Here is a 16,986-nt window from a genome sequence, read left to right on the forward strand (position 1 = left end):
CACATGAGCTCTTTTTCTTGTAAAGTGGAGGAGATAGGTAATTTGTCAAGTTTTTCTAAATTTAATGTAAGTTTTTTATTTTTTAAAAAAATAATAAGATATTTTGAAAAAATCATTATTGGAAGTCAAAAATTTAAGTGACAAACTTTTGGATGATTTCTCTTTTGGTGTCAATGCTAAGTTTTCTTACTGGAGCAATGTCTCTCCTACAAGCAAAATATTTTCAATAAAAAAATGAATTTTATGAAAATATTTATTGAGGAATAATAAAAAATAAATTTTTTTGAAACATGCTTTACTTGTTTTTTTAGAACATATTTTTATAAGCCGTGAAAATTTTATTTTAACAAAAATGGCACCAAATTATTTTTTCCAACGTCGTTATTTATACATTTATATTAAATTTTGTTTTCTTGTAATTTTAAATGTTTATTTGATGTTTCAAAAAACACGTGCATGAAGTGTTATTCTTCGGTTTTTTTCGTTATGTTACGTAAGTGCATCACACGCGTCTTAAAGCATCCGATCTCAAATGTTGGAATCTGCCGCCTTCCCATATAAACCCTAAAACTCGATTTTTTCTCTCTCATCTCTCTCTCTCTCTCTCTCTGTTCTCGCCGAAGCGGCGATGGAAGCCTTGGCAATGGAATTCGATCTACTCTTCGTCGCCGTCGAAGACGATACGGCCTCCGGCGTCTGTTGCGGCGATATCGACGGAGACGATATCGCCGCCGGCGTCCTGGCTCGCTTCCAGAGCTCCGCCCGAGAGGACCACCAGCACCTCTGCGCCACCGTGGCTGCCATGACCCAGGCCCTCAAGGACCAGGGCCTGCCCCTCACTTCCGTCGCCTACTTCGGCGCCACCGCTTCCTCCCTTGACCGCCTCTCCCGCGACCCCGCCTCCGGCTCCGACCCCGCCGCGGCCTCTTTGCTCTTGTTCCTCGCCTTGGCGCTCCCCAGGGTTCCCCGCTCCGTCGTCAGGAGCAGGTGGACGGAGGTCTCGGATACCTTGGTTCGAATCCTAGGTTTCGATTCGCTACCGCCTGGTTGTGTGAGGTCCGGGTTGAGGTGCGCGTCTTATTTCCTTGTGGTTGGCGACATGACGGATTGGTCGGCCTTGTCGCCACTCTATGGCGTTCTTCTATGTTTCGTCACGGATGAGCGACCGAAGGTAGTTGGGTAGTTTTTTTTTTTTTTTTCCATTTCAGCTTGTCGGAGCAAATTTTGCTGCTTTAGCTGGAGTTCGGAAGCTTTCTATCCCTCCTTCATTCTTCTTGCTTTCGAATCTATAATTGGGTTCAGTTTTCCTACTTACTCATCTGCTTATTCTTGTATGAAAACATCAACTTCTTCATTAGGTGTTATTGTTTATTCTAGCATTCTCATTTTGATAAAACTTTTTAATTGCAAGATACACGTCTAATGTTACTGATATTCCATGAGATGTTATTTTTTGAGCTTAAACTGGTCGTAACAATTAAATTGTCCGGATGCAATTTCTGTATCCATTGCCTCCTTTAGAACTAACTAGACCTGTAAATATTTACATGTTGAATATCGTATGCTTTTTACTTAGTGTATGTTCAGTATTATCTACAGATTGAATAAATAAGTGATCTTTTTTCCAATGAAGTTAAGTAAGCAATTTTATGGATTATGTTTAAGTAACACCGGTAAACCAATGACATTTGAGGAACTTAATTTTTTGAAGTCTGGGTAAGTAATTTTATGGATTGTATATATACGTGAAACCGATAAACCAATAACATTTGAGAAACTTGGGTATCTTACAGCAACAAGAATGGTACATATAATGGTGCTTCTACTTTTTCAATGCCTTTTTGGTGCATGTCATCGACTATGTCAGTCAATTATATAGTGTAACCTTAATGTGAAGCGTAATGGTCTTTGTTTGTGTCTAACTATCATCAATTTATTATATCATGATAACTGGTCCTATGTACAAAAGGATCAGTGATTTATCCTTTTAAGCATACTTCATATGAGGTGTACATGGATAATAGTTAATGGGCCATACTGCAGGTGAGAAAGGAGTGCCACTCATGTTTGAGTGGTGTACTAAGAAGTTTTCAGAATCTGGCAGTGTTGATGCCGGCAAGTGAAGATATCACAGCCATCTTTGAGAGGTTTCTACTGCTTGCTGGTGGATCTTCTGCAGATTCCTCTCCTTCTGATTGTTCTAGAGGAGCTATGCAGGTTCTATATATCTTCAATGCCATGAAGGATTGTCTTCCCCTTATGGCAGCGAAACACATGAATACAATTTTGAAATACTGCAATAGATTGTTGGAACTGCAGCAGTTGATTGTGACAAGGTGTATAATGGAGATTCTGCATGCTCTGTGCAGTAGTCCAACTGTAGAACTTTCTCCTGAATTATTACAGAATTTATTTTGCTCACTAGCTTTGTCTGTTTCTGATAATGAGAAGTCACCAGACCAGATGGCATCAACTGCACGCTTGCTATATGTCGGGACAAGAAAGATTTATGATCTGAACAAGCAAATATGTATTGTGACACTACCTGTTATATTTAATGCCCTTGGAGGTTTGTATTTCTTTTGCAGCTTTTAATTGAAATTTGTGATAAACAATTTAATGGACAGAAATAAACTTTTATCAAATTTTATTGTGTAACAGATATTTTGGCCAGTGAACATGAGGAAGCCATGTTTTCTGCTATAGAGGCCTTGAAGGGCTTAATACGTGCTTGCGTTGATGAAAGCCTGATCGAGCAAGGTGTTGATCAAATCAAAACTACAGATGGAGAGCTAAGGAAGTCTGGACCTACTGTAATTGAGAAGATATGTGCAACCATTGAAGGTTTCCTTGGTTATCGCTACAATGCTGTTTGGGACATGTCATTCCAGGTCCTTTCAACAGCATTCAGTCAACTAGGTAAAGTTTTGGATTGGTTAAGCTTACAAAGAACTTTGTTGCTGAATTTGTTTGATAATTGCAATGCTGTGGGGGTCACTAGTGTCATTTATCTAAAGAAGAACAGTCTAAAACATAAACATGTTTGTTAACATAAGATTATGATTTTTATGAGTGATTAACTATGAAGCTTGGGTGCTGACATTAATCATGTCATGCTGATAGAGTATTATCATGGACATGAGGTTTTACCAGACTCATTCCCAGTTACGGATACATGAATGCGCAACTGTTTTTTTGTCTGTGACACATCTGGTGATATGTGTTGACTGCATACATACTTTTACATGATTGTGTTAATAGACCATATCCAACTAATTTGAACAGGATGTCTGGATCCTTCTTTCTAATGGTTTGGTGAGGTGTTTTTGCATTTCAATTATCTCATTTGATTGTTTTTCTATGCACATTTGTGGTACACACATCTGTAACACCAGTGGTAGGACAATGGTAATTTTGTAATTGTATATGTAGAATATGGACAATGACATCCTGATCATGTTTCTAATTGGAAATCTTCTAAACTTATCCAGGAGTAGGTGATTTTTTCACTGTGCAAGAGAAATAAAATCTGTTTTAACTTAAAAGATGACAGACCATGTATGTAATTCAGACAAGGATAACTTCTTGAATCTACGAAACCCATGAAGTTCATGTTGATACTTGATAGTACCATGAAGTTATCAGATCTACTTCTATGAATTAAAATCAATCGGTGGGAGGCACTTTTTAATTTGCTGGAAAATTGGAGAAGACAAATCTGTGGAGTCACTTACATACTTAATTTTATATGGTTGAATATGCAAGCATCCAAACATTCTGCATTCAAGGCACATTGGTTTATGCTTGAAGTGATTTTGCTGTGTCTTATTCTTTCGCTTATAGTCCCCATTAATTGAAGCAGACAACAAGAAACACTGTATTTTGCTGATAAAAATACTTTATTTAAGATTTTCTGTGATTTGTTTTACAAAAAAAAATAAGATAACACTGTGTTTTGCTGGTATGTTACATAATAAAGCACTACTGCATCAAAGAAAGCTCAGTGCATACAGAGCACACTAAGCATTGTTACATAGTAAAGCATTCTTACCCAAGTCTTGGAATTTCTGGACGGAGAATTACATTGTGGGACCACAATGGAAACTCTCATAGCTCTGTGCATGGCCTCTAGTGCCAACCTTGTGAACTCATTTAATGACTCGTTAAGGTTTGCAAACATTTTTCGTGATACACAAAGATGCTTTGCTATCATTAGAAGCCATAGTTATCTCTGTGATTTGGTCCAAAGTTTGCTCATTACTGCACTAAGGTAAAAATAGTGCAATTTATCTGTACTTGGTGTAGGAAGATGTTGAAACTTAAGTTTGAATTTATATTGTGGTGTTTTTCATCTATATCATAGTTTGTAGTTCCTTAATATAATTTTGTTTGTTGGATCATTTGGTAAATTGCTAAAGTTGGATAAAACCACATATAATCAGTTGGACATAGTATTTCTATAGCCTATTTTTGTTTAAAATTTTGTGGTCCCTATGTTGGTACTGATTCACTATTTTGTTATCTGCTGGTCTTGATGTGAAATATTCAGGTGAATCTTCATATTATCTAATGGCTGGAGCTGTTAAAAGCCTTGCAGATATGCAAAACTTATCAGATGAGGACTTTTCATTTAGAAAGCAGGTGAATTTTTGTTTTTCAACCTCAGGAATTCATCATAAACAACATTTGACTGTTTTATCTGCAGAATATCTGGTTTTAACTTTCTTAATAATTTGATATTATCACTGTTAAAGTGAGATGTGTTATAGAAGATGGTCTTATCTTTGTTTTCAGTATGCCTATTTGGTGGAAATAATTTTTATATGTTGGCTAAATTATGTTAGTTGACATTAACATGCTTCCTACCCTTCTAAGCCTCATTAGAAAGGGATTTCCAAAATAATATGCGCATTATCATCATAATTTATTTTTTTTCTTGTTTCCTGATTTACTGATGAAATTATTATATGAGTGAAAATTAACTTACTAAAGTGGTTAAATATATGTATATGTTGCCTCATTAGTTGGTTAAGTCTTCATTCTTTCATTCATTTACTTATCTTAAATGAAAATTTTAGTTAAATAGTTTTTAATATTTCTAAAAGATCATGTTTTAAACATTGGCAAGATTGTAAAAATGAGGAGAAATTTAAAAGATATAAAGAATATAAAAAAGAGGCTTAAAACAGTGGTTAGTATGGCAAGGTATAAAGTTTATGATAATTTTTATAATACATTAGATACTAAAGATGGTGAAAATGATATGTATCGAATTGCTAAAGTTAGGGAAAGAAAGTATAAGGATTTAGACAATATTAGATGCGTTAAAGATGAAGATTAAAGAATACTTATTAATAGTAACGAAATTAAGGAAACATGAAGAATTTTTTTGTAAACTATTTAATGAATATTCCACATAGGACTTAGCTTTAATGATATACAATACTGGTAGATCTAATAATTATAGATTTGTTGGTAAAATTAAAGTTAATGAAGTAAAAGACACATTAAAGGAGATAAAAATAACTAAGAGTGTGGGACCTATAGTGTCCTTATTAATGTCTGAAAAAGTTAAAGGGACAAGGGAGTAGCTTAGTTAAGTAGTTTATTTAACAAAATTATGAAATTCAAAAAGATGTCTGATAAATGAAGAAAGAGTTTTTTAGTACCAATTTACAAGAAAAAATATGACATACAAAATTGTTTAAATTATTGGAGAAATTAAAACATGAGTCATATTATGAAGCTTTGAGAAAAAAGTTATCAAAATTAGGATAAGGTTTGAAACAAATATATCTAGAAATCAATTTGGTTTTATGTATGGAAGATCAATTATGGAATCTATTTATTTATTCAAACAATTAATGAAAAAGTATTAGATGAAAAAGTAAGATTTATATATGATTTTTATTGACTTAGAAAAAGCCTATGATAGATTTCTTAGAGATTTATTATGATGGGTTTTAAAAAAGAAAGGTGTATCCACTAATTATATTGATACTTGATAGTATTAAAAATATGTATGATAATGTAATTACTAGTGTTATAACTATACAAAGTGTGTTTAGTGAGTTTCCTATTAGCATATGATCACATCAAGGATCCGCATTAGGTCCTTACCTTTTCACATTGATAATGGATGAATTTACAAGTCATTTACATAATAGATAGGAGATTATAGTTAATTAATTAGAGCCTAAGTGGAATTAATTATAAACTTGAGCCATGGAGGCAAATCCTTAGAAATTAAAAGTTTTAGATTAAGTAGACAAACCAAATATATGAGATGCAATTTTAGTAATACTAGGTATAGATAGGATATTATAGTTAGGTTGGATAGACAATAAGTTCTTTTAAGTAAAAGCTTTAGGTATCTTAGATCAATTATTCAACAAGATGGAGAGATCGATAAATATATTATTCATAGAATAAAAACAGGATGATTAAAATAGCCAGGGGTGTCAGGAATCTTATGTGATCATTGGATACCATTGATATTAAAAGGAAAAAATAAAAAGATAGTTGTGACTTTGTGAGACCAATAATTCTTTATAGATCTAAGTGTTGGATAGTTAAGAACAACTTATATAAAAAGTTTACGTTGTTAAGATGAATGTGTGGAGTTATTATGAAAGATTGAAAAAAAATATTTTTATTCATGAATAATTAGTTATGATTTTGATAAGATGAGGGAGAATCATTGAAGATGGTATGAATATGTGTTTAGGAGACATACTGATGTGATAGTTAGAAAAGGTGAAATGATTAATATTAGTGGTACAAGGAGAGATAGATGAAGACCTAAAAGGATTAACATTGAAATTATAAATAAAGATTAAAGTACTCTAAACTTAACTAAACATATGATGGCTTTTTACATATCTCAATTGGTGGCAAAAGATCCATGTAGCTGATCCCAAACAGTTAGAATTTATGGCTTTGTTGTTGTTGTAGTAATTTTTGATATTTCTCATTTTATCCATGATTTTTGTTTATCTAATTAATCTTTTAGTATTTTAGAGCCTTGCTTGTTGCTAAAGTCATTTGTATTCTGAAGGTTAAATTCTTAGTCTAGTAGTAGTTGGCTTCTTGTCTGTATGGGACTAGAGATAGATAGATACTTTCCTTTGCAATGCTTTTCTTTTTTCTTGTTAATTTCACAAGATATTTTTAAGGATTGAAATGATTATTCTATTCAATTGGAATTATTGGTAAGCTGGCCTAAATTGATGCTTGTGATCTGTCATTTTTGTTTCTCAGTTAATTCATTGTTAACTTGCAGCTTCATGAATGTCTTGGGTCAGCTATTAGTGCAATGGGGCCTGAGAAATTTCTACACATCCTGCCACTCAACTTGGATGTGGAAGATGTCTCAGATGCTAATGTTTGGTTACTTCCAATATTAAAGCAACATGTGGTTGGTGCTCGTCTAAGTTTTTTCTTGGAACACATATTGGTGATGGTTAAACACATAAAGCAAAAATCCCTTAAGGTAGGCCTCCCCCCCAAACAAAATAATTGACCATTTCCTGCTTAATTATTATTAATTTTTACGGATTCTGACACTTGATTGTGTAATAGCTTGAGACAAAGGGATGGATTTTCTCAGCTAGGAGCACTGAAGGTCTCGTATACACATTGTGGTCCTTGTTGCCTGCCTTTTGCAACTACCCTATTGATATTGACTGTGGCTTTAATGCTATTCAGAAAGAGTTGTGCAATGCACTACGTGAGGAACCCGACTTGCGTGGGATAATATGCTCTAGTCTACAGGTATATGTTTTGCAACTCTGATTTTTGTAATCCCTGTTCTTTCTTAAATAAAGTATATACTGCTTCAGCTTCTTATTTCACTTTCATTGTTTTCTACTTTGTAGATTTTGATTCGTCAAAATAGTGACATAATCTCTGATAAATCTACTGTACCCGATGGTAAAATAAGGAATCATTATAGTAGAAGGCAGTCAGAAGAAAATCTGAAGACAATACACTCATTTGCTCCAGAATTTTTTTCAGTTTTATCAGAGGCATTCCTGACATCTTCGCACGATAGTGGTGGTTACTTGCAGGTATTTAGCTGCTTCAGAACAAATGTTTAATCTGGTTCAGGTTCTTGAAGTTGTTCATATTTTTTTCCTTTAACTGCTTATGGTAACATCCTTCAATTGTTCTAACCCAAGATTCTATAAATTTTATGCATATTTTAGATGTGATCTCATAAAGTTTGGAATGATGGCAGTCTTTGTTTCCACTGCTTTTTAGCATCTATAAGTTGCTGTAGATGCTAATTGCTCTGAGTGCTACAGTGACCTGATGTTATCACAAACAATTTTCCCTCTTTATCTGAGGACACTTTTAAGTCCAACTCCTTTTATTTGCAACTTTGAAGTGAAAGGACTGCATTATCTGCCACTTTCAGAATGATTCTTTTTTGTAGTGAAGTTCACTGTTTTGCTTGTCTTTTGGTTGCGTTGGAAAATTAAGTCACAAGCTTTTCTTTCTTTTTTCTAAGGCCACCATCCATGATTTTGCAAATATAGCTGATAACAAGGTAGTGAAGAAAGTCTTTATGGGAGCCATGCATAAATTGTTGAAGGTTACACAGGAAGCTGTTAAAGCTAAGCAGCCTAATGGTTCTGGTACCATGCTAATAGATGGTGCATCCAATGAAGCATCCCTTTCCCATGCAAGGTGGTTATTGTGTTTGCATTCTTTTTTTTTGTTGACCTTTCTGGTTTTTGGTGTTAATTATCTCGTTTCATTGAATTTTCTTTAGTGTCTTTATTAGCTTGTGTATTAAGTGGACCTTGAACACTCTTACCTGATTGCAGGGCCCTCTTATTGGAATTGGCCGTTTCACTTCTTCCTGGTCTAGGTGTTAAGGAAATTGATTTCTTATTCAGTGTTATTAAGCCTGCTTTACAGGTGCATGGTAGTTTTAGCAATTGTTTTGTTTAATCTTTTCAAACTTTAGGGATTCTATATATGTTCTTATTTATTGTAGGATGAAGAAGGAATCTTACAAAAAAAAGCATATAAAATCCTCTCAATCATACTGAAGGTATGGTAATACTTTTAGTGTTTTTAGGTTTGTTAGAAAATTGTAGGACTTGGCAGGTTACTATCTGCTTTTCGCTGTTATTTGCTGATATCAATGTGCTTACTTTTCAGGAACATGGTCACAATCTTTGGAATAATCTGGATGAACTACTTGAGTTGATGATTGCGTCACTATCATCTTGCCACTTTGCAGCTAATCGTCAAAGACTTGATTGTTTATACATTTTAATTGTCTCAATGTCCAAGGTTTGTGATGTATTCTCTATGGGCTGCACGTACTGATTAGAAATGCATGATGATTCTTGTGGATGCTGTCAACTGGTTTCTGTTTAGAATATGAGTTGAAGATGCCTACTTAAAGAAGTACCATTACTTTGTTTACAGGATTCATTTGATCATAAAAGGAGGAACATCATCAGCTCTTTTCTCACTGAAATAATACTTGCATTGAAAGAGGTAAATCCATGGTGTTTTTTTAATTAAAAGTGGTATATGCAAGCATGACCTCTTTTCCTCTGTGTACTGTTTAACTAAATTTAAGAATCAGAGTATGATTTTATGAGCAGTGTCAGCAGACCGGTACACGAACCGCTCGCTACCGGGCGGTATTGTCGATTGGGAACCGAGGGAGAAGAAAGAAGAGAAGAAAGAAGAGGGAGAAGGGGAAGAAAGAAGAGGGAGAAGAAGAGGAGAACTTGGAGATCGTCGATCTCCCTCCTCGTCTCTCAGTGACTTCTCATCCGCGTGGGAGAAGAGTCCTCGGTGTCATGGGCAGAAGAGAGGTGACATCGCGGCGAAAATGGTTTATATATATATATATATAGGCGACGTCACCTCGTTTTCTCTGCGACATTATGTAACATCCCATTAGTCCCACATCGGAAGTGGGCAATGTGTATGATTAGCTTATAAGGGCCTGATGAGTGTACTATGTTAACTCCCGCTTAAGCATTTTGGTCCGTGGTTGAAGGACCAAAATGGAGTTATTGGCTAGTTGGCTTATCAGACCCGGGTCATGACACATTACCTTGGCGACGTCACCCCACGTGGGGAGAAGAGAGGTGACATCGCAAAAAAAGATTTTTATTATATATATATATATATATATATATATATATATATATATATATATATATATATATATATATATATATATCGAGCAGTATATCGAAATATATCGCTCGGTATACAGTACCGTATCATACCGAGCGAATCTCGAAACTTCGGTACGGTACGAAATTTCAATCCTTATGTATATATATAAGTAAAAAAAAGGGGCGACTGCCTCGTAACCCTTTTTGGCGCGTGGGGAAAAGGGTTTCTTCTCCCTAGCGATTTCAATAGGCGCTCGGGCAAGGCAAGCCAAGGCCCAAGCACCTTGTTTCATGTCCAGGAGGCGTGCTTCAAAGAGGCGTTGCCTGGGCGCTCGCTCGAGCCCAAGCGCCGAGCGCTTCGAGCAAGCTCTCGGGTTAAACCAGGCGATCGAACCAGCGTTTTAGGTCTGGTTCGGTCTCCGGTGCTTTAGTTGGTTCAATCGAATCAACTAAACCATCGATATCAACCTCCCAGCATCCCTCACGTGACTTCCCCGACACTAACCTTGCTCGCGATTCTTGCCTCGCCCGAGCGCCTTGTTTCATGTCCAGGAGGCACGCTTTAAAGAGGCGCCGCTTGGGCGCTCACCAGAGCCCAAGCGTCGAGTGCTTCGGGCGAGCGCCCGGGTTAAACCAGGCAATCGAACCAACGTTTTAGGTCTGGTTCGGTCTCCGATGCTTTAGTTGGTTCAATTGAACCAACTAAAGCATCAATATCAGCCTCCCAGCATTCCGCTCGCGACTTCCCCGACCCTAACATTGCTCGTGATTTTGCCGCTGACATTTTCTCTCTACTGCCGCTGCCTCTCTCCGTTGTCGTTGCCACTGTCGCTACTTGCCGTTGCCACTATCGCTGCTCACCATTGCTATTGCTGCTTACCGTTGCCGCTACCACTGTTGTTGCTTGCTGCTGCTCTTATTCAGCAGCCTCGGTCTTACTTTTACTCACACTGTTCTCACATTGACTCGATAGTATACTATTAACAGTATATTGTTAACTGTATTCTAGTAATTAATAAATAATTATATTTATTAATTATATTATATATTTTTATATTTTAGCGCCTTGCATCACTCGGGCGAGCGCCTCGGGCTTTTTTTGGACGTTGACACCTTTTGGCGCCCAGCGCTTTTTAAATCACTACTTCCCACGCGTGAAGAAAAACGAGTTGACGTCGCCTTTAGAAATAATTATGCAGTGATGAATAGAAAAATTGGTATGATACATTCGATATGATGACATTGTTTTCTGGAGTACTGAAGCACCGGATATTTTACACACACCAGTATTGTCAACTTCCAGTGGTAATGGTGACAAGGATATTGAGTATCATGTTATGTTTTTCATAGTTCCTCTTGGTTCTGAAATCTGGTTATTTGTTTTCATGACGTTCCTTGTAGTTCCTCTTGTTTCTGAAATCTGGTTATCTTTTTGCCTTAATTCTACCAATTTCTGTTATATTGTTTTTGATGTGGCCAACACCGACACTCAACCACCAAAATCCACTGAAATGTTTCCATCCAGCAGTTGGTTTAAACGTAAACCAAAATTTTTGGCCATGATTATTTCATTCAATACTTGTGAGCACTTATTTTGATCGGTCCAAACACATGCTGTTTGAGGAATCTATGGTAAGTTTCTAACTTCACCAAGAGCCTTCTGTCATGTGTATGTGCATCTTTTTTTCTGGTTTGATGGTCTGGTCTGATTTTCTTTTCTTGCTATTTTGTTGCTTCATCTCACTTTAGGGAATTTACAATCGAGAAATCTATGTACATGAGTTTGACTTTGTGTTTTTTTTTTGTTTCGGTTTCCTGGCTAGTTGTATTTTTGGAACTTCTACTTTTTCAGTAACAACCTTTTTTTATAATTTGTGAAAAATTATTTGATTAACGAACAAATCTCCCTACATTTTTTTGATCCTGCAGGTCAATAGAAAGACAAGGAACAAGGCTTATGACTTGCTTGTTGAAATTGGTCATGCTTGTGAAGATGAGGAAAGAGGAGGGAGAAAAGAAAACCTTCTGCAATTTTTTAACTTGGTAATCAGAGCTTGCCTTACCGTCAAGCATTTACCAATCTATTTCTTTTGGAAAATTTTGAATTATCAATGTGGATGATAGTTAAACATTGGTAGCTTTCTTTCTAATTCTCCCAAAGATGGTTCTATGGTTTATCAATAACTTGTGCTACATTTCAGATAGCTGGCGGTCTTGCTGGTGAAACACCACATATGATCAGTGCTGCAGTTAAAGGGTTAGCTTGTTTGGCATATGAATTCTCAGATCTCATTGGTCCAGCTTACAACTTGCTGCCATCTGTATTTCTTCTCCTGCAAAGAAAGAACCGTGAAATTTTCAAAGTACACGTTATACACTACACGAATTTTTGATCATGTGAAAACTTGGTGTTTAGTACTCGGACCTATTTTTTACGTACTGCAGGCCATTTTAGGTCTCATCAAGGTATTGGTGGTGAAATCCGACGCTGATGTCATACAGATGCACTTAAAGACGATTGTGGAGGGACTCTTTAAAAGGCAAGATGATACCAATAATCATTTCAAGGCCAAGGTATTATTCTTCTTTCGTTTTCTGTTAAAACTTGATCCTTGCTGCAAATCTTGTTACCATGATGAAGTTCGGAACTATCCTTTCTTGATTGAGTCACTTGTCAAAAATATGGCAATGATCTTCTTGAGAAGGTTGATACATTTACTAAACTATTTTTTTAATGTAAATAATGGTGTGGTTCCCAAATTATGAAAATTATAGGGTCTTTACTGGTCTGTGTTTGTACATAAGGGGTGACTTTAGTATTTTGCTACTAGTAACTTAGCACTAAAAATCTGGTCGCATGTTTAAAGGTGGATCCTATCCAAATTAGTGGGCTAGTATAGTAGGCTTAAATATCTTTCAGAATTCCTTGTAATGGATCAGTGTTACATCTAGGAAATTGAATCCGAATCACATTCAGACTGTCCTCTTCTTATTTTTATATTATCACAGGTCAAGTTGCTGCTTGAAATGCTTGTGAGAAAATGTGGTTTTGATGCTGTGAGAGCAGTTATGCCTGAAGAACACATGAAACTACTAACCAATATTCGGAAGGTCACTTGTTTAGGTCCCTTAATTTTTGTTGAACTTTGTAAGCATTTTATTATTGATCTTAGTAGTAATGATAGATCAAGGAGAGAAAGGAGCGAAAAGCCAAATCTGAGGATGGGGAATCTCTTGCTTCGCGAACAAGCATCTCTAGGTAATGTACACTAATAACGTTTTTTCATGGTAATTGTAACTTGTGAGTAGGTATTATTAGTTCATCATATATGTTTTCATGAACCTACTGATTGAAATAGACAAGGCCTTTTTATTTTCACGATTTTGAAAAATGTCACAAATTTCTCGTAGCTAACCATAGATAATATTTTTCTAAATGATTCTTGTTGACAAAACTATCGTCATGGACTCTTAAGTGATTATGGAGGGTTTTCCTTTAAAAAATATTTTGAAGCCTATGCTTCCTTGAAAATCTGTGAGAAATTGTGTAGTTGATGAAATGTTATCGTAACTTAAATCAAATGAGTAAAGAATCAGAATGCAGCATGAACCTCTTAAATAGTAGTCATATGAGGAGGAAATTCTTGGGACAATTTAAGATAGAAATAGATGGAGATGACAAGAGGCAGAAATAATCAGGATATAGAAGTACCACTGACAGAGCACATATTTCTGAATCCACATTGGAGCCAGTTATAGTTTTTTTACCAAATTAGAATGGACTGAGATTCTAGGCAATTTAGAATTGAGAAGCCTAAATAAATTTGATAATTTGGCCGACTCTTGAAGCTGTCTGGCAGTTCTTTCATATTGGCATGTTTTTTTAATTAATAAGGCCAAGAAGCATATCATACCAGCAGACAGTTCTGCAATCAGGTCACAAGCTATATCTCTTGAGTTAAGTTTATGAATTGTTAGAATTTCATGTTTGGTACACAGTTATTATCCTGTTTCCTTAGCTTCATCTGTGTCATACAGAATGGTACCGTGCCAGCTGATATCTAGTTGAACATTTTCAAACAAGTTTCTGTTAGCACCCCATCTTTGCAATTAGGATCTGATGCTGCATTTTTCCATGACTAGATGGTGTTGGCACTGGTTATTCAGTTATTTGTGTGTGAACTAATATTAAGATGACACACAAATATGAGGAGTTTGTCTTTGCTGCATATGCTTCTAATTGACTTATAATTAATATTTGTTCCATAAATGGAATATTTATTATAATCATAGTAAGAGAAAGTTGAAAAGAATCACTAAAGACAACTTTGTGATACCTTTTCTTTAATTTGATCAATGAGAATAAAGGTTTGACAAGTTGATAAGAGGACTATCGTGTCATGCGTTTGAAATCACAAATCTGTTCACTCAAAGTTGTGGACTTGACCAGAGCAAAAGCTGCATCTCTAGTTCACTCAGATGGTTAAAGTTACCTCTTCTGTAGCCTGATAATACTGCCTTGTTGCATGTTCTGATACCGATTCTGTTTTATTTAAATTTTCAGGCATAGTAAATGGAATCATTCTCGTATCTTTTCTGAATCTGGAGACGAAGATATCGATGATGATAGTGATGCAAAACTGGCAGTGGCCAAAACAACTTATGGTCGACAGACTAAAGCTTTTGCTCGTTCTAGTATGCGGTCTTTATCTGTAAGGTATGAATGATGTCTAGTTTCATCAATTGGAAACATTCACTAAAACATGCTACTTGTGAGAATAACTTAGGACTGCACAGTAGAATTTTCTTGGCCATGAGGAGCCATTCATTTCATGAGATCTGCTATTTTTTAGTGAATATGGTATTGTATTTGTGTTTGCTTGACAGTTGGGTTGACTAGTTTTTTAAATGAGGTTACGGTAGGAAAAAGTCATTCACTATCATGTTTGAACGCTATGCTATTCTGGTGAATATTTTTATGTGTAGGTCAATCCGAAAGCGCCAAGCAGCTAAGAGCTTGCCAGAAGATTTCCTCGACCAATTCGAAGATGATCCACTCGACCTGCTAGACCGGCAGAAGACAAGATTAGCCCTGCGATCCTTGACCCATCTCAAAAGAAAGCAAACCTCCACCGATGAGCCAGAAATAGGTGCTGATGGCCGTCTCATTGTCTGTGAGGATAGTTTCAAGCCTAAAAGGGAGAAGAGCTTGTCTTCAGAAAATGATTTGGATACCAGAAGCCATTCAGACAACCGTTCTGTTTCAAGTTCTCTGGCAATGACTCGGAAGAAGCGTCGTAAAACAACGGATTCTGGTTGGGTTTACACAGGTAGTGAGTATACCAGCAAAAGGGCTGGTGGAGATGTCAAGAAGAAGGACAAGCTGGAGCCTTATGCATATTGGCGTCTCGATCGGAAGCTGCTCAACTGCAGGGCAGAACGCAAGGCTGTTGCACGCAAGGGTATGGCAAGGGTAATGAAGTCTTCAAAAAGGCTAGAAGGAAAGGGTGCATCTAGTGCACTTTCTTTGCAGGGGCTATCCTTGGACAAGAAGCAAAAAGGAAGGTAGCAGCAAGAGGCGATGTTGTGTGAAGTATTAATGATGCGAGATAGCCAGTCGATTGTGCAGATTATACATGATCATGTCACATTCTTGTCTTTGATTTGATTTATAGGGTTTGTTGAGGCCATTTGGGTATTCTTTTTCCGAGGACTTGTATTTCACTAGTTCGTCTGATATATGTTGCAAAGCAATTATATTCATTCAGCCAGCCTTGATTTGTTTCGCAGCTTGGAGAAGAATAACGCTGAAAGTAAATAGTTCTGGCTTGTCAAATTTTTCTATAGAAATAAACCTTTGGTGTTTTCTTCAAAAGGCTTTTCTATCTTCTTCAAGTGAAACTATGTATGATGTGGATGTTTTTGCATTCCATAATATAATCCATGTATGTTGTGTTACTCATGAATGGTGGTGGTGATGGTGCTTTCACCCAGTCGTTGCAATTCGTGATTGCTTGTTTAATAGGTGCAATATGCATCTTTGTTAACTCTCTCTCTCTCTCTCTCTCTCTCTCTCTCTCTCTCTCTCTCTCTCTATAGATATATATATATATATATATATATATATATATATATATATATATATATATATATATATATATATATATATATATATATATATATATATGTGTGTGTGTGTGTGTGTGTGTATATGTATATGTATATGTATATGTATATGTGTATGTGTATGTGTATGTGTATGTATATATATATATATATATATATATATATATATATATATATATAATTGTTGAGATTTAAAAACAATGGTAATTTGGTCAGGTTAATTGAGACAATAATTCAATCCCAAAAAAGTGATCATGTTAAGTTTGGGTCAATCCTAATACATGTCAACCTAACTTTATTTTTTTAGAACTATTTAAGTATTTTTTTAAAAATATTTTTCACGCATGAAAAAATTTTAATATCTTGCCAATTCATGTGTGTGGGGCTACCATAGCTCTTCTTCTTCTTCTCTTTTGATTTGCCCATTCTCTTAAAATCCTTTATTCTGATGCCATGTTGAGATTTTAAAATTGGTTAGGAAGTTATATGAGTCATCACTTGACTCTTTTAATCTTTGACAATGCAAAACTATTCTTAGGATCTCTCTCTCTCTCTCTCATATTGAGTTAACTTCTAATTCTTTATTGTTATATCAGCCATGAAAATAATACAACCTCGATAAAAGTCTCTTTATGATATGGGGAATGATTAAAGCCGACATATGTCAGTCACCATTCCTCGTTCATTCATGCCAGCCATGAGAAAA

At 35.8% G+C, this 16,986-nt stretch overlaps 1 protein-coding gene across 1 annotated transcript; it reads left to right on the plus strand.

Annotated features, from left to right (window-relative positions):
- Positions 1-591: 591 nt before the first annotated feature.
- LOC135588134 (uncharacterized) lies at positions 592-15,997 on the plus strand. The gene is made up of 19 exons (XM_065080112.1): positions 592-1,171; positions 2,044-2,569; positions 2,662-2,919; positions 4,550-4,641; positions 7,283-7,492; positions 7,582-7,773; positions 7,878-8,069; positions 8,513-8,691; positions 8,832-8,925; positions 9,005-9,061; positions 9,172-9,306; positions 9,445-9,516; positions 12,084-12,197; positions 12,356-12,517; positions 12,600-12,728; positions 13,164-13,265; positions 13,340-13,413; positions 14,719-14,871; positions 15,141-15,997. Exons 1-19 carry the CDS (start codon positions 629-631, stop codon positions 15,721-15,723), a joined length of 3,867 nt encoding a protein of 1,288 aa, XP_064936184.1. The 5' UTR covers positions 592-628; the 3' UTR covers positions 15,724-15,997.
- Positions 15,998-16,986: the final 989 nt, after the last annotated feature.

This window comes from Musa acuminata, chromosome BXJ1-8, assembly GCF_036884655.1.
Source record: "Musa acuminata AAA Group cultivar baxijiao chromosome BXJ1-8, Cavendish_Baxijiao_AAA, whole genome shotgun sequence".
NCBI lineage: Eukaryota > Viridiplantae > Streptophyta > Magnoliopsida > Zingiberales > Musaceae > Musa > Musa acuminata.